This window comes from Lytechinus variegatus, chromosome 18 (genome assembly GCF_018143015.1).
Source record: "Lytechinus variegatus isolate NC3 chromosome 18, Lvar_3.0, whole genome shotgun sequence".
Lineage (NCBI taxonomy): Eukaryota > Metazoa > Echinodermata > Echinoidea > Temnopleuroida > Toxopneustidae > Lytechinus > Lytechinus variegatus.
Window position 1 is genome coordinate 3,388,807 of NC_054757.1, and position 26,265 is coordinate 3,415,071.

General features: G+C 36.4%; 2 protein-coding genes across 2 annotated transcripts; both read left to right on the forward strand.

The window, feature by feature from the left end:
* The first annotated feature begins 2,855 nt into the window (after positions 1-2,855).
* On the forward strand, positions 2,856-15,107 carry LOC121431899 (glutathione S-transferase 1-like). Its single transcript, XM_041629679.1, has 5 exons — positions 2,856-3,195; positions 8,109-8,207; positions 10,791-10,906; positions 13,459-13,563; positions 13,954-15,107. Exons 1-5 carry the CDS (start codon positions 3,048-3,050, stop codon positions 14,125-14,127), a joined length of 642 nt encoding a protein of 213 aa, XP_041485613.1. The 5' UTR covers positions 2,856-3,047; the 3' UTR covers positions 14,128-15,107.
* Positions 15,108-16,899: 1,792 nt separating this feature from the next.
* Positions 16,900-24,445, forward strand: LOC121405592 (glutathione S-transferase 1-like). Its single transcript, XM_041596522.1, has 5 exons — positions 16,900-17,207; positions 19,096-19,194; positions 20,354-20,469; positions 23,165-23,269; positions 23,649-24,445. Exons 1-5 carry the CDS (start codon positions 17,060-17,062, stop codon positions 23,820-23,822), a joined length of 642 nt encoding a protein of 213 aa, XP_041452456.1. The 5' UTR covers positions 16,900-17,059; the 3' UTR covers positions 23,823-24,445.
* The last annotated feature ends 1,820 nt before the right edge of the window (positions 24,446-26,265 follow it).

The window sequence follows — 26,265 nt, forward strand, 5'->3', positions numbered from 1 at the left end:
TGCAACTGTCGGAGATACACAACTTCCCAGGTATTACAACATGTAGAAAGGGCTCACTCGTAACCATGAGTATAGTCTATACTAAACAGGTTGATGAAAAGGGAAATGGAATAGATTGAGTATCATGAATTGAAAGGTGATGAAGAGGAACCTATACAGATTCGTAAGATACGATAATTAAGTCCTCTAAGGCGGTAGCGGATCTAGCTCTTTTGCTATAAGGGGGGATTTTACCTGTTGACTTGGCCCAATGATAATGAGCTGATACACTCTAAAAAATATTCAGTAAAAATGCTCCGTGAGGGTAATTATGTATTCAACCAACACTAGGCATTTCTTTTGGGCATTTTTATTTATCCAGTGCATGTGATGAAAATTTTGCCTATTCTAAAGCAATTGCTGCTTATTTTTAACTTTACTGGACAATATGCTTCCCGCATTGGTTAAAATACTGCCCAAAATTGGTTGGACATATAACTACCCTCATGCTGCTTAAAATCTACCCAATATTTTTACAGAATACGTACGTGCGCCCACCCCCCAGATCCGCCACGGCTCAGTTCTCCTCAGTTGCACCAACCTCGTCAACAGGGAAAGGGTGTTGGAGTTAACCCGTAACCCCTCTCCTTCCTCCCTTATTTAGTATAAAGGGAACCCAAGGTCCAAGGAGGTAGGGGTTGAATCCCTGACCCCACACGTGATCTCTAGCATCTCTTCATTTTGTTGTATCTATATCCCCTATATGGCCCTGTGAAACTGGGGTGCTGCGGTATCACTGACCTCACACCTCACGACTGGTCCAAAATCTAATTTTGGAACCGATTTCATTTAGCTCGATTTGTGAAAATGTGAATGAAAGATATGCTTTCATTTGAGTTTGATTTATTTATTCACGGATAAAACATAAAAGCCTGCAATTCATCAAAAAAAGACTGCTTTTCAGCAAGGCCGTGAATTAGAATAAAATACAAGTTTAAAAACATTAAACATATTAATTGTAGAAAACAAACAACACAAATTGTGGGAGGGGGAACACAAAAATAAAGGAAAAGAAAATAGAAAGATGAATCATTTGACAAAACAACTAAAGCATTTGAGAAAAGGCATTTAAATTGGCGATTGCTCTTTTTTCTTGAGGCAATGAGTTGAAGTAATTTGAGGCACAATACAATGGGCTCCGTTTCAAAAAATTTGTACGAGGTTTTGGCAACTGGATAAATCTTTCTCTATTTCTTAATCGATACATAGTATCCCTTAGTGTTATACGAAAATGTAAAGAGTCAGGTAATAACTGATTTATTGCTATGAAAATTATAATAATAGCAGATTTTCTCCACCTTTCTTCTAGCCGGTCAACACCAACTGTAGGCCTATTGTACAATGCTTCTTTATTATACCGAGCATCCACTCCAAGTACAACACGAAGAGCTCTATTTTGCAATATTTGAAGTCTTTGCAAATCAGTGGAATTTCCATTCATCCAAATTATTGAACAGTAATCGAAATGTGGTTGAATAATTGTCTTATAAACCAAAAGGGCAGTATCATAGTCTATAAACGTTCTTACACGTTTCAGCAATTGAAAATTTCCATTTGCCTTAATCCTGACTTGATTGATTTGAGATTTCCAATTAAGGTTTTCATCAATTTGTACCCCAAGATATTTCAAGCATAATACCATTAATATTAATACCGATATTAGTAATTTACGTAGTGCTGACTTTGTACCAATAAAGATATATTTAGATTTGTTGACATTCATGCATAATTCTAGTCACAAAATTGAACATACGTATTCGAACGATGATTTTGAACATTACACAGTGAGATGTTCCATGTCTCAAAAATAACAAAAAATTCTACTACGTTTTATTCCCATATCGGGTTCGGCGAGCTTAAGGTGTGTTTAAAGGACAAGTCCACCCCAACTAAAAGTTTATTTAAAAGAGAAAATTCCAACAAGCATAACACTGAAAATTTCCATAAAAAATCGAATACAAAATAAGAAAGTTATCACATTTTACGGTTTCGCTTATTTTAACAAAACAGTTCAATTCAATTTCTTTTATTTCATTTTCAACAGAACAAAGTAATGTGGTCGAAATAATTACAATAAACTTATATAGAGACAAAATAAATACACATTCTGGTCGGTATGCAAATATGGAGACTGATGGCGTCATTCACACACTATTTCTTTTGTATTTTATTATCTGAAATATGAAATATTATAATTTTCTCCTCATTGTCAAGTGAAACAACAATTAATTCCTCTCTGAACATGTTGAATTAATATTGTTTAATACTATATATGGTCCAGTGAAGTTGTTCCGCATTGTCAAATTTGTAAAAAAAACATGAAATATTGTATAATTCAAACTATAAAAAAAAAATAAATAGTGAGTGAGGGAAATCATCGACTGTCTCATGCCACTGAGTTGTGCATATCACTGTTGTGAAAAATAGGCGAATCTTTAAATTATCATAACTTTCTTATTTCACATCCGATTTCGATGAAATTTTCAGTGTTATGCTTGTTTGATTTTTCTCTATTCAAATCAACATCTTTCTGGGTGGATTTGACCTTTAACCATTGACAGCACCCCCTGGAAATCAAGGAGGCTCCAAAAAAAGTATAAATTTAACCCAAATCATTTTCATTTTATAGTGAAACCTATGTTTTTTTTATTGCTTGTTAAATAAATTTTGCTTCCAGCACCCCTGTTGAAAAATCTTTCCCAGGGACCTGCATGTCTATCATAACTGTATTGTCCCACGTCCGAATAGGATAAGAAGAAGTAAACATCGATATAGGGTAATGTCAATAGTATTCGACGTTTGCATTTCACGTTCGAACAATTCGGCGAGAGGTCAAGTCCCAAGTCCTCAAGTACAATATTTTGTGCGCGATATTTTCAATGTTCAGTGCAGTCGTCTTTGGGAGTATATATCATCTACCAGTACCTCGATAACACACAGTCTCGTCTCGTTATCATCTGACGCTCTCTGCTATCCTCTTCCCCTGATTTCTATAATCAAATTAAAAGATGTCTACCTACAAACTGACGTATTTCAATGCTCGTGCTAGAGGGGAACCTGCCCGGATGCTCTTTGCTCTGGCTGGACAGAAGTATGAAGATATTCGGTATGATTACGAGGGACAGGAGTGGCCTAAAATCAAAGGAGACAGGAAAAGTATGACGTCATATTTTCTTATTTTTCTATGATATATATCCTTCAAAGAATAATTAATTGCGTGATCTGAGTCGAGTGGCGTGCAATTGTTATACCTAATAGCAAACAAGAAGTGCAGTTATAATTAATATTCTACATTTCTTTACACCCCTTCCAATGCTGTGCACGTTATCTACTTGCCCGGGGGGGCACTCAGTACATAATGCATAGTGGGTATGTGCCGCGGAGGGGACCCCCATTTTCACACTCAAATTTCCGTTCCAAGGCATAGCATTTTTGTCTTATTGAGAAAAAGAACAGAGAAAGCCGCTCCAAGGCATAGCATTTTCTTCTTATCATGAAAAGGGAAGAAAGAAATCCGCTCCAAAGCTTCGCATATTTTCCGTTACGGTCGCATTGATCTGCTACAATGAGCCGCAATTTTGGTGAAAAGCGGCCGCTGAGCGATGTCCGACCATTGCCGATGTGCTAGCGCACCCGGCGCCCGTGCTGCCAGGCTAGCTACATGCACGTATGCCCGTTCCATAGGGATGCATATACGCACTCACATGCAGGCGACCCGTTCCAAGGACCCCGTTTTCACAAACAATTGTAGTTCCGAGGACCCTCCTTTTTACAATTAGCCCGCTCCAAGGCCCCCGTTTTTTGTCTCCCGCGGCACACCCGGGGTGTGACACCCCCACCACTTTTTTGGTCGAGTGCCCCCCCCCCCGGTCTACTTGAAAAAGCAAAAATGCTGAGTAATTCTATTCGGAGCAGTACATTGCACTTTATTTACAATAACGTATTTGAACAAGATTTCTATAAACATTGAGATCATTCGTGAATACGTGCACGAGCTCACTGTTCATGCTGTTGGAAGTCAACAACGTTAACAACTGTGAATTGAGTCAAATCAATTTCATTTCATTCGATCAGTAGTTCACAATATCCTATTAAAAATGAAATGACAAAAATGGCACATTTGTGTTTTCATTCGTTTCAATTCAGTGACTAAAAAAGTTGCTTTAAGCCGCGCATTGTTGAGGGGGAGGGGGGTCAGCATTGGCGGCGGAAGCCACAAATTTTAGGAGGGGACAACCCAAAAAATTTTGCAAGGAAAAAAAAAATGTTTTCAACCCAAAATTTTAAGAGGGGACGTAGGAAAATAAATTGACAAGCAAAAAAACAAAAAAAAAAAAAAAAAAAAAAGGTCATCAACAACAAATTTAGGGGGGACCGTCCCCCTCCTCAAATTTAGGGGGGGACACGTCCCCCCTGTCCCCCCCGCTTCCGCCGCCTATGGGGGTCAGGGTCAACAAGTCCGTATATAAATGAACAATTCCCGGATAACAAAAATTAGTTTTTATCATCTATTTCATACAGCAGTGCACAGTGGCGTAACTACGGGGGGCATGGGGGGCACGTGCCCCCCCCAATCGGCTGACCAAAAAAAAGGGGAAAAGAGAAAAAGAGGAAGAAAGGAAGAGAAACGTAGTGGAAAAGAAGACATTATTGTTCATTATAATGTTATATTATATCATAATTATGTTATGTTATATTACATAAGAAACATTTTTTTTCATAACTTTATGAAACATAATTTGCATAGGGTCTATGTCTTCATTGTTCCTGGTGCTCGCATTGTCTGTTTACCGAGATATATAATCCTGTTATACTATAAAACCTCCCGTTTTCAAGTCAATATACACCAAACTGCCAAATGTATTTCCTCGCACTTCGAGTTATTATTGTTTTATGTACAATAGTATGCTTCTTTTTCATGACTACTTAAAAGTGATGGCCCCATTTAAGGTCTTAATATAAAACATTTCCTGTCTGTGCTTACGTTCGCAGTAGTGGCTTTGTGAAATATGTCTGCTCTCCATGTATTCCTAGAATCAGTCCTTAAAATGTCCCTTTTTCTGATCTGAATATCAACAATTTTCAGCTCGCGCTTCGCACTCGCATCATTTGGTTAGTGAACTACGTATGGTCTTCGTGAATTCCTACAAATAAGCCACATGCCCCCCTTCAGGTCTGAATTTCCTAAATTTTCAGCTCGCGATTCGCGCTCGCAAGATTTGATTAGTGAGATGGGTATGTTAATCATGATTACAAGTGCTTTATGTGCATGTTTAGATGTAATTCTAACAAAATAAGCAAGCGCTTATGGGCACTCGCATTAGATGACTATGGTGAGATGTGTATACTCTTAATGGATTCCTAAAATATAGTCCTTAAAATCTTCCTGTTTGGAGAGTCAATATTTAAAAAATTTCAGCTCGCGCTTCGCGCTCGCATTATTTAGCGAGACAGGTACGTATCATGATTACAAAAGACTGATTATAATGTCCCTATTTAGGTCTGAATATCAAAAATTTTAAGCTCGCGCTTCGCGCTCGCATTATTTGACCAGTGAGATACATATCCGTTTAATGGCACTGTCCTTAAAATGTCTCTGTTAGGTCAGTATACCTGGCAACTGGGCGCGCTTCGCGCGCTCACGAAGTGACTCAAAATTTTTGCTGGTGCCCCCCAATGCCGTGACCCACGGTACGCCACTGGCAGTGCACTTAGAATTTATTAATATGCATTTAACTGATCGCGCGATATCGTTTTCCAGGAGATATTGGTCATTTAAATTTTAAAATCTCACAATGGAGTTTATAGAGACACTGGAGAATTCCCTCAGTAATAACCACTCAAATAAATTCATGGTCGAAACTATTTCGATTTTTATCATTCCAATATTTGTCATGTATACTTTTGATTTCTTTCTAGGTCAAAGATGTTCTTAATTAGCTTAAACACTCAAACTTTTTATTCTAAATTTTGTTTACTACATGATAATTCAGGAATATCGGAAACATAAAATCCAACCTCCAAAACTAAAATAAACCATAATCCTTATTTGCATTATTCTGAACCTAAAACTCTATTACAATCCGAACTCAAACCCTATATGCCCTCTGAGATATTAAAGAGGAATAAAACCTTTGGAACAAGTTAGTTTGTGTCGAAACAGAAAAAGCAAAGAATAAGAACAAAGAAAGTTTGAGAAAAATCAGACAAATAATGAGAAAGTTATGAGCATTTGAATATTACAATCTCTAATGCTATGGACATCCTCCCATTGGCAACGCGACAAGGATGTGTGATGTCACTGATGAACAACTTTCCCTTTGATGGACTATGAAATACCCTCAAAATGTGTCTTTTTGCTTTTTTGTATGGTGATACAAACTCTTTATCCATGATGTATTCTTTAAAAATCTGTATTACATGCCCTCCTATAGAAAGAATACATGTTCTATTGATAGATGTAATAAAAGAGGCAATTTAAGTGAAATATGTACTTAAGTAATGGGGAGAGTTGTTCAAGAGTGACATCACACATGTTTGTGCATTGCCAATGTGAGGATCTCTATAGCATTAGTGATTACAATATTCAAAAGCTCATAACTTTCTCATTACTTGTCCGATTTTTCTCAAACTTTTGTTGATCTTTTTCTTTGATTTTTCTGTTTTCACACAAGCTATCTTGGTCCAAAGGTTTCATTCTCCTTTAAGATCTGAGCAAATGTCGCAGGAGCAAATGTCACAAATCGCATTAAAGGACAAATCCACCCAAACAAAAAGTTGATTTGATCAAAAGGGAAAAAAACAAGCATTACTATAAAGGAAAAAAAATCATCAAAATCGGATGTGAAATAAAAAAAGTCATGACATTTTCAAGTTTCGCTTGATTTCACAAAACACTTATGCACATCCCGGTCAGTATGCAAATGAGCAAACTGATGACGTCAGCACCCACTCACTAGTTCTTTTGTATTTTATTATAAGAATTGGGAAAATTTCGATTTTTCTTCTCATTGTCATGTGAAACAAAGTCCTATTCCTCACTGAACATGTGGAATTCCATTATTAATGGTTAAGTCAACCAGAGCTTAATGTCAAATTGTTATGTAAAATTTGAAATATTGTATAATTCAAACAATAAAAAATATCGAGTGAGGGATATCATCGACTCTCTCATATTCATATCCCTGAGTTGTACATATATCAGTTGTGTGAAATATAAAGCGAAACTTAAAAAATGTCATAACTTTCTTATTTCCGATTTTGATGAAATTTTCAGTGTTATGTTTATTGGATTTTTCTCCTTTTATTTAATCAACTTTTATTGGGGTGGACTTGTCCTTTAATAAAACAGTCCAAATTCAGACTGGGGATACTCCTTATTGCGAAATAAATGTTTTTAAAAAATCACGTAATAAACATTTTGAGAGCCGTGTACCATTGTTGATTTTAATGTTCAAATCAAATATTATAGAGTACTCTCACTAGCTGTCTGAAGACCGTAACGTTCAATAATATTTTAAAGAATGCAAAATCATGATCCAAAACGCAGTATTACAAAAACATATTTATACCGGTAGGCATAAGTGAATGGAACTGTTTATCTCAAATTACTCGATCTGCTCAATCATTCATAATATTCAAACGACTTCTGAATTCTTAAAAATATTCCCACGCCATTTGTATCTTATTTGTAAAATTTGTTCTCGCTTATATCAATATGTAATCTTAATGTTAAATTAATTATTATATGTTACAAGTAACGAGTCTGCAGAGTGTGATGGGTGTGTGTGTGGGTGTGTGAGGGTGGGTGGGTGCTTCTGTGTGTTTGTGTGTTTCTGATGAATCTGATGACGGCACAGAGGGTTGGGATTTTTAAAGATTTATTTCTTGTATATTTTGCATATCATTATGTACTTTATAATTTGTATGTATTTGATTAACAGGGCCCGATTGCAAACCAGCTTTTTATCTTTGTTAATGTTTTTTATCGTGTATAGCTGAATTGGTTACCCTGTATTAAGATGTGAAATAAATAAATAAATAAATCTTTTATCTGTTAATATCTATAGGGTTCCCCCTTGGTCAGGTACCCGTGTTGGATGTAGACGGTCAGCTCCTGACTCAAAGCAGGGCTATTTACCGCTTTCTAGCTCGTCGCTTTCCAGGTGGTAAGTCGGACAGTGAATGGCATGTTTAGCAGTGAACTCACTGTATATTCTTTGCTTAAACTTTCCACATTATCTTTCTAAGTTGCAGCTTGTCTAATTCTTAATTCAAAACATTATGAGAAAAATTTCGCACCAGGGGCGGCGGAGCGAAGTTGAAAGTGGGGGGCACAGGGAAAAATGCGCCTTTTATTTCGAAAAGGGCACTATCTTAAATGAAAGAAAAATAAAGAGATTGGATTTTCGTTTTAAAATGTCAAAATTTTGCTCTCTTGCTTCGCTCGCTCGCAGCTTCTTATAGATTACATGTGATACAACATATCTAGCCCCTCAAAATTGTTGGCTCATTACACCACTTTAGGTAAGTCTGACTTACCTAAAGTACCTCTGTATGCCATTGCTTATCTACCCTACTCACATGACTCATGAAACTTAAGGCACGTAGGATTATTCTTACAAGTTTTTTTTTCCTTCATAAGTAGTAGCAAACAAAAATTAGAATATTGTTTTCTTGTTTGAAAGGGGCACTCGTTAACACATAAAACGGGTCCTTCTCAGTCGAAACGGGCACAAAACGCGTTCATGAGGGGCACTTCTCTTGGGTAAAATATGTAAGAAGGGGCACTGATACGAGAAAGGGCACCTATTAGAAAGCAAAGGGGCACTTGCTTATGACAAAAAAACGGTCCTTATCAGGTGAAAGGGGCACAGAACACGTTCGTGAAGGGCATTTTTTTTGGGGGGGTCAAAGATTGGCACTGATACAAAAAGAGCACTTGGTAACTCCTAAAACGGGTCTTCCTCAGGTGAAAAGAGAATAATTAAAAGTTCATGAGGGGGAATTTTTCTTGCGTAAAAAAGGGCACTGTTCGCAGTGCTTGGAAAAGTGTGGGGGCACTGTGCCCCCCAGGATCGCCGCTCCTGTTTCACACAACAGGTAAGAGCTCAGTGCCTTCAAGACAATGAAGTTACGTCAGGTACACATAATTCACATCTTAATTGGGTTGACAAAAGGGCAAAGTGGATAAATATCTTGCTGATGGAAATCACGCCGTGCTAACATTGGCTAGGATTCGAACCCACGCCCTTCTGACTGAAATACCAGTCAGAAACACCAGCCCATTATGCCACCGCGTACGTAAGCCTACACATGCAGGCCCCGGGGGGGCCACTTCCATTCACGAGTGGATACCATGCGCGACCATGGGGTCTCGAAAAGCACCCTAAACACGTAATTTCCATATTCTGAAAATGCACCCCTTAACAAGTATTGGGTTGTCAAACCCTACCCTTAACAAGTATTGGAAACAAAACGATAATCTTGGAAAATATTCCCTGAAATGAACCCCTAAACAAGTACAGGAATGTTTTATTGTTACGGGTCCTTCGGTCGTCGGCTTTACCTTGTTTGGTTTAGTACGACCCCACCTTCTACACCTCTCGCAAATCGGACTCTAAACACGAAGTGTTGGGGAAAAATGGACATCCTTTATAAAACATTTTAATTTTGTTTTATCATCCCCGCAAATTCGACCCTAAACACGTAATTGTCCTAGCGAAATAGATACCCTTTTTTCATTATTTTTGTGTTTTTGACACCCTTATCACGTTACGTACGTAACGTGCCCTATCGTGAAAAAGACATCCTTTTACGTGTTTTTTTGGTCGCGCATGGTATCCACTCGTCAATGTAAGTGGCCCCCCCCCCCCCCCCGGGATGCAGGCTTATGTATTGTGGCGGCGTCAAGGGGTCAATAAAGGGGAAGCTCACCCTGACAAAGGTTTATTGTTAAATACCATAAAATATGATAAACACAGAGATGAAGGTTTGAGAAAAAAAATCCATCAAAGATTCAAAAGGTTATTAGAATTTTATTTTTTTGTTTGTGATGTCATATGCGAGCAGCATCCCATCTTTCGTGTATTCCAAATAATCAATGAAATGTCATTTTGTCAAAAAAAGAGAAAATAGTTGATATTGTACCGTCAGTATATCAACAGACAAATTATTTGACACCCGCTGTAAGAAAACAAATTTGAGTCATTAGGGATATTTTAAAAATTGAAATTTATGCATGTTATGTGACATCACATAATTATTGAGCAGCTGCTCGTTTATGACGTCACAAATCCAAAACTCTGAATTCGTATGACTTTCTCAATGATGGATTTTACAAAAACCTTCATCAATGTTTCATAATTTTTTTCTTGTATTTTTAGAAGCTTTTATGCAGGGTGAACTTTCCCTCTGTGGCTTATACCGTGCACTGCAAAAACTCCGGTGTTGGTTTAACACTGTCAGTCCACACCAGAGAAGTATTCATTCATTTATTCAATTTTTCCAACTAGAGTAGTATTGAAACAACACCAGTTTGGAATCAAACCGAAGCTGTTTTAATACAAATTGGTGTTGTATAAACACATTTCTGGTGTAAGATCAAAACGAAACTGGTGTTATTTAACACTAAATCTGGTGTGGACATTTATAGATTCCGGGCTAGTGTTAAATCAACACCGGAGTTTTTGCAGTGTGTGTGTGTGGGGGGGGGGCGTAAGCCTGTTTATTATATCATCGATGTTTTGTAGATTACTATGGGAAGAACGATGATGAGCGTGCACAGATAGACGTCATCCTTGGGATCATAGCGGACATCGAGATCGCAATCACACCAGCTTTCGAGACACCAGATGCTGCCAAAAGAGTAAGCATGTACTATGGGGAAAATACATATAATAATTACAGAACTTTAGGGAAATGTAGGGACAACGGAAACCTTTTCCTCCCCACCTATCATAAGAAATTCCTATATGGTGATTTATTAAAACTACAAAGAAATATTTTCATTGATATTTTCAATAATATTGGGGGATTTCATTTGTATTATGTCCGATTTCCTATGGGGGGGGGGCTTCCTGAGCAGATTGTCTCTGTTGTGCCTTGACCAGTTCGTAAAACGAGATAAAATTTGAAGCCATGCACACAAATACGAAAAGACTGCATTTAAAGGGATGGTTCGGGTTGAATATTTATATGTAAATAAATATAGTAAAATTCACAGAGCAAAATGCTGAAAATTTCATCAAATTTATGCACATCGTCATCAATATTCATTAGATGGACTGATGATGCCACATCCCTATTTCCTTTTTCTTATGTTATTACATGAAATTATAAAAGTTTCATTGTTCCATACATGTGTAAATGATGTGTATCCATTATGGTGAAATAGGTTGCGGTAATAAATAACTAATACACTTAATCAGTTGTCAATCCATTTGTTTTAGTTCTTGGTAAAAAAAAATTGAATAAACCTTATTTCATATAATAAAATACAAAAGAACAAGTGTGGATATGACATCATCAGCCCACCTAATGAATATTCATAAAGACATGCCTAGAACTGTCTCACCGGAATAATGCAAATATTTAAAATTCAATAACTTCGTATTTGTTATACGATTGTGATCAAACTTTCAGCATTTTGCTTTGTGAATTTTACTCTATTTATAGACTAGAAATATCTCCAGCCTGGACATTCCCTTTAATAATTCCCCCCCCCCCCCTACAAGATGATGGAAATGAAAAAAAAGCGGATCGTTTGCGATTTTACCCCTCACCTGCTCCCATGTTTCAAAATTTTATTTCTTCAAATGAGGATAACTCCTTGTTTGTTTGATCAGATTGGTCAGATTTTCACAAATTACATTTGGCATTGTTTCGCATTTTCATCATTCATCGTTATTAATTTCAATCATCATTTCCCTCTTACGAAAGATTCTCACACCATGATGGTGACACTCCCTCCTTCCACTTCTTATACCGTCTTGAGCATCCTTCTCGTTCAGGCACTGACATCTTAAAGGAGAATGAAACCATTGGAACAAGATAGCTTGTGTGAAAACAGAAAAATTAAAGAAACAGATCAACGAAAGTTTGAGAAAAATTGGACAAATAATGAGAAAGTTATGAGCATTTGAATATTGCGATCACTAATGCTATGGAGATAGCAAATTGGCAATGCGACAAAGATGTGTGATGTCACTTGTGAACAACTCTCCCCATTACTTTAGTATATATTTCACTAGAATTGCCTCTTTTATCACATCTATCCATAAATCATGTGTTCTGTCTACATGAGGGCATGTAATACATATTTTTTAAGAATAGATCATGGATAAAGAGTTTGTATCATCATAAGAAAAAGCAAAAAGAGACATTTTGAGGGTATTTTCTAGTCCACCAAAGGGAAAGTTGTTCATCAGTGACATCACACATCCTTGTCGCATTGCCAATGTGAGGATCTCCATAGCATTAGTGATTGCAATATTTAAATGCTCATAACTTTCTCACTATTTGTCCGATTTTTCTCAAACTTTCTTTATTCTTATTCTTTGATTTTTCTGTTTCTACACAAGCCTATTTGTTCCAAAGATTTCATTCCCCTTTAACTGCTTTCCTTCAACACCATACATATTTTGGTCTTTCGTTTCCTCTCGTGCCATCAACTTCCATATATCCAATGCTCCTTTATCAGCACTCCATGCCCATCCATCTCAAACTACTTCTGTTCAATTATCAATTCATCAGTTCCATGGTCCAGATTTGTGGAACTCTCTACCAGAGCCTGTTAAACAATGTTCGTCTCTTCATTCATTTAAGGCAAACGTTAAATCTATGTTATTATCAGAATACTTGAAGTAAATTTATGTGTCGTATCCTTTATATCGTGAATTTATTCCTCCTTCGATTTAGTCATTACCAATATCTTCATCATGACCACCATCATCTCCATGGCCTTCATCATCATCAACATCATCATCATATCACCGTCACCCTCAGCTTTATCATCTCCATCTTCATACTATAATATTGCATGAATTCATGTTTCGTATTTGAAAATATATGCCCATTCTGCTTTATAAATGTATTAATTAATTCAATTAGTATAAGTTTGGGATTGTCATTTTTTTTTCAAGCAATCTGCTTTAAGGACAATCCTTCTCCTGCAAATTGTGAATATCATATAGTTAATCATTTTTGTCTGGAGTTATCTTTTTAGTACTCTTTATTTATGATTCATGCCAAAAATGCTAACATATTTTGTTTATTATGTTATGAAAAATGTATTATACAAATGTTATGGATGCAGAAGAAAACAATAAATCAAATCAAATCAAAATCATCATGAGTTAGGAAGTTCATTCGCCTTTAAGATGAAGATCGGGTTTTTTTTTCTTCTTCTTGATGATGTAGGAAGCGGAATTTGTCAAGGGTAGGGACAGTACTCTGAAGCCTTCATATGAGTTCTTCTCTCAATCTCTTCAGAAAGCAGGAGGAAAATACTTCGTTGGAAACAGGGTAAGACTGTCTGTCTCTTGATTAAATTGTGCAAGAAATGTGCATTTATCGATCTTCTCTATGTAAATGTACAATAGATAGATAGATAGATAGATAGAAAGACAGACAGATAGATAGATAGATATATAGATAGATAGATAGATAGACAGACAGACAGACAGATAGATAGATAGATAGAGAGAGAGAGATAGAGAGAGAGAGAGATAGATAGATAGAGATAGATAGATAGATAGATGAAACGAAGTTCAAATGCAATGTATTAATAAAAAAGGTAAAAAAGATATATGATTCATTAATATAAAGATTAATCTTAACTACAAAATGAATTACCAAGAACTCATCATCCTTCTCAAACCCACCATGTTATCACTTCAATCTTTTTTTTGTCAGATGACGTTAGCCGATCTGATCATCTTCAATCTCATCGATTTTTTCATGGACAGCAGTGTTGGTCTGAAGACATATTTTGACCCTTACCCAAACCTGGTCAAGTACTACGAAACAATCAAGAGTGACTCTCCTCTCACCGGATATCTTAAAACAAGGAAATACACCCCTTATTAAATCACAATTTAATAATCAGTACACTGCAAAAACTCTGGTGTTCATTTAACACCAGCCCGGAATATTTAAATATCTAGATATGACAATAAGTCGCAAAAAAACTGTTTGTGATACATCCTCCAGATTCGGATCGAAAATAGATAGTATTTAATCCAAAAGTAAAATGGAAATGTACGCCGTGTCATTAACGATGTAAGAAAAAACATATTTCCTTACCATCATGACTGCAAACAAGTTTAAAACAGAATCATTGGTTAAACAGGGGTTTGCATGTTTGTTTGGTAAAATAACAATTATTGTGTTTGATTCAGGAGCCGTGGAACATGGGTCTGAGGGGGGGGGAGCTTCAGCCCCCAAAACGTTCATGGCCATCTTTTTTTGCATGGTCACCCCTCCCCCCCCCTTCACAACCGTTCCGCACCTTTTGAGACTTATCATTATTCTGACCATGGACCTACTAGTCTGACGCATGTTCTGACCAACAAATGTGCAAGTTTCATTTAAACCTGATATTTGATAAAAAATTGTATTCAAGCTTCTTTTAAAATGTATGTAGATGCGTGAATATATTGTGTTGTTATAATGAGTAGCCATTGTACTGTAAATAAAAGCGCTATTAGATTTTTTTATATAACGCTGTTTCCCATATGAACCTTACAGTAGTTGTTTAAACAAGAGTTTAAAATCTTAAACAACCATGTTTAATTTTTAATATATTTAATTTTCAATAAATTAAGCATGGTTGTGTAAACTATTTTTTACAACTACTTTGAGGTTAACATGGTTAAAAAAATCAATCAGCGTTTGAAGTGCTCTATACCAAAGTGGACATCTATGTCAGTTCTCGATCGAACATTCCATTCTTGTTATATGATGAGTGAGATATTTAACTAAAAAGTCTAATGCCAGTATTCATTTACAAAGAAAAGATTGGGATCCCAATAGTTGACTTCCTCTTCCCCGTCTGTCTGTCTGTCTGTCTGTCTGTCTATCTCTCCCCTTCTCTCTCCCTCCCTCTTCACCCCGCCCCCTCTCTCTCCTTCTTCACTCCCATCTCTCTCTCCTTCTCTCATTTTCTCAATGGTTGTACCAATTTAGTCATTCCTACCATTGTATCTGATATATTTTTGTGGATTGAAGCAATAAATGTATGCAGAGTTTGTTGTAGAATTTGATGTAATGAAGTTTCACCGTCTATTTGTTTTATTTTATGATTGTCAGGGTAATCCCAATAATTTATTATGAATGGCACATTTTAACTAAACCTACAAAACATATAGGCAGGAAAACCCGAGATGATGATGATACTGGTAGTTGTATTGTTGACGATGGTGTATGGCGATGATGATGGTTATGATGGTGGTGTTGCTAGCAGTGATGATGATGATAATAATGATGGTGGTGGTAGCGGTGATAATGGTGGTGATGGCAGCGGTGATGATTAGGATGTTGGTGATGGTAGCGGTGATGATGATGATGAAGATAATGGTGTTGGTTGTAGCGTTGATGATAATGAAGATAATGATGATGGTGGTAGTAGCGATGATTAGGATGGTGGTGGTAGCGATGGTGATGATGAAGATAATGGTGGTGGCGGTGGTAGCGATGATGATGATGAAGATAATGGTGTTGGTGGTAGCGTTGATGATGAAGATAATGATGATGGTGGTAGTAGCGATGGTGATGATGAAGATAATGGTGGTGGTTGTGGCAGCGACGATGATGATGATGAAGATAATGGTGTTGGTGGTAACGATGATGATGATGAAGATAATGATGATGGTGGTAGTAGCGATGGTGATGATGAAGATAATGGTGGTGGCGGTGGTAACGATGATGATGATGATGATGATGATGATGAAGATAATGGTGTTGGTGGTAGCGTTGATGATGATGAAGATGATGATGGTGGTAGTAGCGATGGTGATGATGAAGATAATGGTGGTGGCGGTGGTAGCGATGATGATGATAATGATGGTGGTTGTGGCAGCGATGATGATGATGATGAAGATAATGGTGTTGGTGGTAGCGATGATGATGATGAAGATAATGATGATGGTGGTTGTAGCGATGATGAAGATAATGGTGGCGGTGGTGGTAGCGATGATGATGATGAAGATATTGGTGGTGGTGATGTCAAGTGAAACAACAATTAATTCCTCTCTAAACATGTTGAATTAATATTGTTTTATACTATATATCGTTCAGTGAAGTTGGTCCTCATTGTCAAATTTGTAAAAATTTGAAATATCGTATAATTCAAACTAACCCTTACCCTAACACAAAATAAATAGTGAGTGAGGGAAATCATCGACTGTCTCATGCCACTGAGTTGTGCATATCACTGTTGTGAAAATTAGTCGAAACTTAAAAATATCATAACTTTCTTATTTTACATCCGATTTTGATGAAATTTTCAGCGTTATGCTGATTTGATTTTTCTCTATTTATTCAAATCAACATTTTTATGGGATGGATTTGACCTTTAACCATGAGCAGCACACCCTGGAAATCAAGGAGACTGCAAAATAAGTATAAATTTAACCCAAATCATTTTCATTTTATAGTGAAACCTATGTTTTTTTATTGCTTGTTAAATAAATTTTGCTTCCAGCACCCCTGTTGAAAAATCTTTCCCAGGGCCCTGTCTATCATAGCTGTAATTGTCCCACGTCCGAATAGGATAAGAAGAAGTAAACATCGATATAGGGTAATGTCAATAGTATTCGACGTTTGCATTTCACGTTCGAACAATTCGGCGAGAGGTCAAGTCCCAAGTCCTCAAGTACAATATTTTGTGCGCGATATTTTCAATGTTCAGTGCAGTCTTCTTTGGGAGAGCTAGTACCTCGATAACACGCAGTCTCGTCTCGTTATCATCTGACGCTCTCTGCTATCCTTTTCTCCTGAATTTCTATAATCAAATTAAAACATGTCTACCTACAAACTGACGTATTTCGATGCTCGTGCTAGAGGGGAACCTGCCAGGATGCTCTTTGCTCTGGCTGGGCAGAAGTATGAAGATATTCGGTATGATTTCGAGGGACAGGAGTGGCCACAGATCAAAGGAGATAGGAAAAGTATGACGTCATATTTTCTTATTTTTTTATGTCACTATTATCCATCAAAGAATAGTTAATTACGTGAATGAGTCGAGTGGCAATATCTCATAGCAAAAAGATATGCATTTTGTTAGTTATAATCTATTTAATGCTACATATCTTTAAACACCTTCCAATGATGTGCTACTTGAAATAAAAAATGCTGAGTAATTCTCTTCCGATCACTATGTGTGCAATTTATTTACAATAACGTCTTTGAACAAGATTTCTATATAAACATTTAGATCGTTCGTGAATGCGTGCACTCACTGTTCATGCTGTTAATGGAGTCAACAACGTTAACAATTTCATATTGTGAATTCAAATCAATTTCATTTCATTCGATGATTTTCGATCAGTCATTCACAATATCCTATTAAAAATGAAATTACAAAAATGATCGAAATTTGTGTTTTGGTTCGTTTCAATTCAGTGACTATAAAGTTGCTTTCAGCCGCATGGCTATTTTCATTTTTTAGGGGAGGGAGGGGGGGGGCAGGTTCAGCAAGTTCGTATACAAAATGAACACGAACTCCCGGATAACAACAATTATATTTTATCATCTATTTCATACAGCAGTGCACTTAGATTCATTAATGTGCATTTAACTGATGCACGCGTTATCGTTTTCTCGGAGATATCGGTCATTCAAATTTTAAGATCTCATAATGGAGTTTATAGAGACACTGGAGAATTCACTCAGTAATAACCACTCAAATAAATTCATGGTCGAAACTATTTCGATTTTTATCATTCCAATATTTGTCATGCATACATTCGATTTCTGTCTAGGTCAAAGATGTTCCTAATGAGCTTAAAAACTCATACTTTTTATTCTAAATTTTGTTTACTGCATGATAATTCAGGAATTTCCGAAACATAAAATCCAACCTCCAAAACTAAATAAACCATAATCCTTATATTTGCATTATTCTGAACCTAAAACTCTATTGCAATCCGAACTCTATATAACCCTATATGCCCTCTGAGATAAGATCGGAGCAAATGTCACAAATCGCATTAATGGACAAATCCACCCAAACAAAAAGTTGATTTGATCAAAAGGGAAAAAACAATAACAAGCATTACTATAAAGGAAAAAAAATCATCAAAATCGGATGTAAAATAAGAAAGTCATGACATTTTAAAGCTTCGCTTAATTAAAAAAAAACAGTTATATGCACATCCCGGTCGGTATGCAAATGAGGAGACTGATGACGTCATCCAATCACTATTTCTTTTGTATTTTATAATAAGAATTACGAAAATTCGAATTTTCTCCTCATTGTCATGTAAAACAAGTAAAACAAAATTGTATTCCTCCCTGAACGTGTACAATTCCATCATATTAGCTCAAGTTGTTCCTTCTTGTCAAATAATTATGTAAAAATTGAAATATTGTATAATTCAAACAATTAAAAAATCGAATGAGGGACATCAGCGACTCTCTCATTTTCATATCACCGAATTGTAAATATAACAATGTCATGCCTTTCTTATTTCCGATTTTGATGAAATTTTCAGTGTTATTCTTAGTGTTATTCTTGTTGGCTTTTTCTCCTGACCTTTTATTCAAATCAACTTTTGTTGGGGTGGACTTGTCCTTTAATAATAATTAACAGTCAAAATTCATGCAGACTGGGGATACTCCTTATTGCGAAATAATTTTTTTTTTAAATACGTCTAAAAATTAATAAATATATTTAGAGAGCCGTTTACCATTGTTCATTTTAATGTTCAAATCAACGGTAAAGAAATCTAATAGTCTAGAATACTCTCACTATCCGAAGACCATAACATTCAATAATATTTTAAAGAATGCAAAGTTTTCTCAAGAAGTCATGATCCTTTATCTTTTAATATCTAGGGTTTCCCCTTGGTCAGCTACCCGTGTTGGATGTAGACGGTCAGCTCCTGACTCAAAGCAGGGCTATTTACCGCTTTCTAGCTCGTCGCTTTCCAGGTGGTAAGTCGGACAGTGAATAACATGCTTATAGCAGCAAACTCACTGTATATTCTTTTCTTAAACTTTCACATTTCCCCCATTATCTCTTAAATTGCAGCTTGTCTAATTCCTAATTCATCCATTATAAGAAATATTTCACACCAGGGGCGGCGGAACGAAATTGAAAGTGGGGCGAGGGTTAGAACACGTTCGTGAGGGGCACTTTTCTCGAGTAGAAAGGGGCACTGATACGAGAAAGGGCACCTATTAGAAGGTAAAGGGGCACTTGCTTACGGCAAAAAGGGCCCTTCTCAGGTGAAAAGGGCACAGAACACGTTCGTGATGGGCATTTTTTGTTAAAGATTGACACTGATACAAAAAATGACACTTGGTAACTCCATAAGCCTACATAGGCTTATCATTATGTGTTGTATTGGCGTTTATTGTGAAAAATTGGTGAAAGCTTGAGAAAAACCCATCAAAGATTTAAAAAGTTATTAGAATTCATGTTATTTTATATTTGTGATGTCATATGCGAGCAGCGTCCCATCTTTCGTGTATTAAAAATAATACGGTAAATGAAATGTCATTTTCTAAAAAAAAAAATGAAAATGGTTGTTACTGTAGCTTCAATATATCAACAGACAATTTATTTGACACACGCTCGTGAAAGAAAACAAATTTGAATCAAAATTGAAATTTATGCATGTTATATGACATAACATTATTGGAGCAGCTGCTCGTTTTTTACGTCACAAATCCAAAACTCTAAGTTCCAATGACTTTCTTAATCTATGATGGAATTTCCTCAAATCTTCATCAATGTTTTATAATTTTTTTCTTGTATTTTTAGAAGCTTTTATGCAGGGTGAACTTCCCCTCGGTGGCTAGCTACCGTGCACTGCAAAAACTCTGGTGTTGGTTTAACACCAGCCCACACCAGAGAAGTATTGAAACAACACCAGTTTGAAATCAAGCCGATGCTGTTTTAATACTAATTGGTGTTGTGTATAAACACATTTCTGGTGTTAAATCAAAACGAAACTGGTGTTATTTAACACTTATCTGGTGAGGACAAATATAGATTCCGGGCTGGTGTTAAATCAACACCGGAGTTTTTGCAGTATGAGTGTGTGGGGGGGGGCGTAAGCCTGTTTATTATATCATCGATGTTTTGTAGATTACTATGGGAAGAACGATGATGAGCGTGCACAGATAGACGTCATCCTTGGGATCATAGCGGACATCGAGATCGCAATCACACCGGCTTTCGAGACACCAGACGCTGCCAAAAGAGTAAGCATGTACTATGGGGAAAACACATATAATAATTACAAAAAAAAAACCTCTTTCGGTAATGTAGAGATAACGGAAACGTTTTCCTCCCGACCTATCATAGGAAATTACTATATGGCGATTTATGAATACAACAAAGAAATATTTTCATTGATATTTTCAATAATGTTGGGGGATTTAATTAATTCATTTGTATTATGCCCGATTTCCTATTTTGGGGGGCTTCCTGAGCAGATTGTCTCTGTTGTGCCTTGACCAGTTCGTAAAACGAGATAAAATTTGAAGCCATGCACACAAATACGAAAAGATTGCATTTAAAGGGATGGTTCGGGTTGAAAATATTTATATCTAAATAAATATAGTCAAATTCACAGAGCAAAATGCTAAAAATTTCATCAAATTCATGCACATCGTCATGAATATTCATTAAATGGACTGATGATGTCACATCCCCATTTTCCCTTTTCTTATGTTATTACATGAAATTTATAAACGTTTCATTTTTCCATACATGTGTAAATGATGTGTATCCATTATGGTGAAATAGGTTGCGGTAATAAATAACTAATACACTTAACCAGTTGTCAATCCAATTGTTTTAGTTCTTGGCAGAAAATCTTTGAATAAACCTTATTTCATATAATAAAATACAAAAGAACAAGTGGGGATATGACATCCAGTGGCGTACCGTGGGTCATGGCATTGGGGGGCAACAGCAAAAAATTGAGTCACTAAGTGAGCGCTCGAAGCGCACCCAGTTGCCAGGTATACTGACTTAATAGAGACATTTTAAGGACAGTGCCATTAAACGGATATGTCTCTCACTGGTCAAATAATGCGAGGGCGAAGCGCGAGCTTAAATTTTTTTTATATTCAGACCTAAAAAGGGACATTATAACCAATCTCGTGTAATCATGATACGCACCTTACTCGCTGAATAATGCGAGCGCAAAGCGCGAGCTGAAATTTTTGTAAATATTCACTCCCAAACAGGAAGATTTTTAGGACTATAATTATTTTAGGAATCCATTAAGAGTAAACACATCTCACCATAGTCATCTAATGTGAGTGCCAATAAGCACTTGCTTATTTTGTTAGAATTACATCTAAACATGCACATAAAGCACTTGTAATCATGATTAACATACCCATCTCACTAATCAAATCTTGCGAGCGCGAAGCGCAAGTTGAACATTTAGGAAATTCAAACCTGAAGAGGGACATTTTAAGGCTTGTTTGTAGAATTCACGAAGAACATACGTAGTTCACTAACCAAATGATGTGAGCGCGATGCGCGAGCTGAAAATTTTTGATATTCAGATTAGAAAAAAGGACACTTTAAGGACTGATTCTAGGAATTCATGGAGAGCAGACATATGTCACCAATCCACTACTGCGAACGTAAGCACGGACAGGAAATGTTAATATTATTATATTATTAGACCTATAATTGGGCAATCACTTTATGTAGTCATGAAACGAAGCATACTATTGTATATAAAACAATGATAACTCGAAGTGCGAGGAAATATATTTGGCAATTTGGTGTATATTGACTTGAAAACGGGAGGTTTTAGTATAACAGGATATATATCTCGGTAAACAGACAATGCGAGCACAAGGAACAATGAAGACATAGGCCCTGAGCAAATTATGTTTCACAGTTATGAAAAAAATGTTTCTTATGTAATATAACAAAACATAATTATGATATAACATTGCCTACCTAATATTCATAAAGACATGCTTAGAACTGTTTCACCGGAATAATGCAAATCTTTAAAATTCAATAACTTCGTATTTGTTATACGATTGTGATCAAAATTTCAGCGTTTTGCTTTGTTAATTTTACTCTACTTATAGAGATAGAAATATGTATCTCCAGCCTGGACTACCCCTTTAATAATTGCCCCCCCTCTACAAAATGATGGAAATAAAAACGGATCGTTTGTGCGATTTTACCCCTCACCTGCTTTCATGTTTCAAAATTTTATTTCTTCAAATGAGGATAACTCCTTGTTTGTTTGATCAGATTGGTCAGATTTTCACAAATTACTTTTGGCATTGTTTCGCATTTTCATCATTCATCGTTATTAATTTCAATCATCATGTCCCTCTTACGAAAGATTCTCACACCATGATGGTGACACCCCCTCCTTCCACTTCTTATACCGTCTTGAGCATCCTTCTCCTTCAGGCACACCTTGGGCCCCGCCTTGAAATGAGTTACAATTGATCCGATCAATCGCAACTATGGACGGCCAGCATCAACATTTAAAATACATGTTTGTTCAAAATATTTTCTAGCGATGGTGTATATTCTTTCATTCATTGTTTTCTTGAAAATTCCCCGTGCTTCGTTTGTTTACAAAGGACATTGTGCAAATTTCCTGTGGAAAAAAAATTATGGCACGGATGGATTTCCATAGAGTTGCGATTGATTCGATCAGTCATAACTCTTTGTAAGAAGGGCGCCTGCTCATCCTTCATCACCATGATCACCATCCATATTATCTTTGGTCTTTCGTTTCCTCTCGTGTCGATCTACTTCCACATTCAATGCTCCTTCCTCAACACGCTGCCCATCCATCTCAAATGACTTTATTCAATCCGAAAATCATCAATCCATCATAAGTTAGGAAGTTCATTCGCCCTTAAAGATGAAGAGTCGTTTTTTTTCTTCTTGATGATGTAGGAAGCCGACCTTGTCAAGGCTAGGGACAGTACTCTTAAGCCTTCATATGAGTTCTTCTCTCAATCTCTTCAGAAAGCAGGAGGAAAATACTTCGTTGGAAACAGGGTAAGACTGGCTGTCTCTTGATTAATTTGTGCAAGAAATGTGCATTTATCGATGTGATCTATGTAAATGTACAATACAGAAAAATAGATAGACAGATATATAGATAGATAAATAGATAGAAAGATGATAGATAGATAGATATATAGATAGATAGATAAATAGATAAACAGGCAGATAAATATATAGACAGGCAGATAGATAGATAGATAGATAGATAGATAGATAGTTGAAACGAAGATCACATGCAATGTATTAATAAAAAAGGGTAAAATATAAGATTCATTAATATAAAGATTAAACTGAATTACAAAATGAATTACCAAGAACTCATCATCCTTCTCAAACCCACCATGTTATCACTTCAATCTTTTTTTGTCAGATGACGTTAGCCGATCTGGTCATCTTCAATCTCATCGATTTTTTCATGGACAGCATCATTGGTCTGAAGACATATTTTGACCCTTACCCAAACCTGGTCAAGTACTACGAAACAATCAAGAGTGACTCTCCTCTCACCGGATATCTCAAATCAAGGAAAAACACCCCTTATTAAAATCATATTTTCTGTCATAACGTCTAAAGCAGATTGAGCGAAAGAGTTGAAGTAGAAGAGTGAAAAGGGAATGATTGATAGATTGGTGTAGAGAAACGCCGAAAGGGCCTAGCTATTGTCAGCTAGGATGGGGGGATATTTCCTATCATTATTACAAACGAAAAACTTTCGCTCAATATTGGCTAGAATCTGAGCATGCATGTATACGATAAATCTATTAAATGCAATTATTCTATAAAAAAAACGTGGTAACATTGGTCATTAATCATTATCCCTACATAACCAAACGTGAATTTTTGAAGTCAATTATTGAGGAAAATACACAAGTCTTTAAGAATATTTTTAATTGGCTTCCATTTTGGATATTATAAGTGTGTGTTACCCAAAGGGAAGCTTGTATATTGCATTTCGTGGCGGCACTAGGATTTTTAAATAGGAGGGCAAGTGGGGATGGGGGGGGGGGCAAAGAAGATTTTGGGGAGCAGAGGTAGACAATATTTTTTGTTGTTGCATGTTTTGCAAAAATAGTGTGTAAAGTATGAGCTGAATTGTTAATATACTGAACTGAAAAGGGACCTTTTGACGACTGTTTGCGGTTGTTCATAAAGAAGATAGTCAGTGATAATAATTAATGCAAGAGCTGAAAATTTAGATATTCCGAGCTGATAACAGGACATTTTAAGCCCCTTTTGTAATCATGAATAAAATGGTTATCTAACTAAACAATCGATGTGAGCGCGTAGCGCGAGCTAAAGATTATTTGATATTCAGCACCCTCTTGACAGAATACATATCTCGCTAAAACAAATATTGAAAACTTGAATAGCGAGAAGAATAATTTATGTATTTTCAAAAACTTGGAATTGTAAGCCCTATGTTATACTACTGAGCAGATCATATCTCACTCAACAGAAATTGCAAGCGCGAGTGAAATCTTGACTTTTATTCAATGACCTGAAAAATTGTCTAATTTTCATTCTCCTGTCTTAATTTCATTGACTTTCCTACTCCTCTAGGCTTTCTTTTTCTTCCTCCCCTCCTTCACTTTTCTTTTTCGTTTCCCCTTTTACATCTTTTTAAATTTGTTTTTTGCTCCGGCAAGAGGGTGGCCGCGTTTGGAGGACACTCCTGAGGGGGGAGGGGGCATCCCCCTCCCCTCAGGAGCGCCCGGTGCCACCGGTTATTGCATTGGTGTCAAAATATAAATCGTCACTTTTTCTGCCTAGCAAACATGCAGAAAATATTTGGTAGGTTTGTATTCAAGCTTTACTGAGGGGCTTGTGTAATAATGACGAGTAGCCTTAGTTTTTCTCAATACTTAATCTATGAATTGAATATGTAAGTTCACAAACATTCCTCTTGTGGTGAGCTGGAAAGCTTTCATAAACGATATTAAAGCTTGGAATCTGAATAGATCAGACTTATAAAATACAAAGGGAATAAAACACAAATACCATTAAATCTCAATTTTGTTTTTTCGTTGTATTTGATGTGATATATAAATTTTCTTTCACCCCACCCCCGCATTCTTCTCACTCTCTCCTCAACCCCCCCCCCCCCCCCCCTCTCGCTTTCTCAATGATAGTATCATTTTAGCGCTTTATTCATATTTTTTGGCTGACAGGTAGATATTGGCTGGCTGAAAAGCATCGTTTCTATGGTACGATCCACAGATATAGTTTAAATATCGAATAATTTAGTATAGAATGAAGAAATAATTGTCTGTATGAAGTTTGATGTAATAAAATGTCGAATTCAAAGCAGTTCACTCTCCGACTACAATGATTTAGTAAGAATGACAAATTCAATGAAATTACAAAATGGGCGGTAAGACTATATACCATGTATACGATGATGATGTTATTAATGATGAGAAATTATGATCCTGCTGCTGATGATACTGACAACGATGGTGACAACGAAGACGATGATACTGACGACGATGGTGATAATGAAGACAATCGTGATGATGGTGGAGATGATGATGATGATAAAGCCGATGGTGATCATGACAATTTTGACGAAGATGATGATAATGAGGATGACGGTGACGATGTTAGTGAATATGATGATGATGATGGCAACGGTGATGATGAAGACGATGATTATATTTGGTGATGATGGTGGGAATGATGATGATTGTGATGATGAGGATGACTGGTGATAATGATGACGATGCATGACGAGGATAACTTGTGATATCGATGATGATTGTGATGAGGGTGACTGGTGATGATGAGGATGACAGGTGATAACGATGACGATGCCCGATGATGATAATGATTGTGATGAAAAGGGTGACGATGCATGATGATGAGAGTGATGATGAGGATGACCGGTCATAATGATGATGCCTGATGATTGTGATGATGACGATGATGATTTTGATGATGAGGGAGACTGGTGATTATTGAATGAGAGTGAAAGCAGTAATAGGATAGTA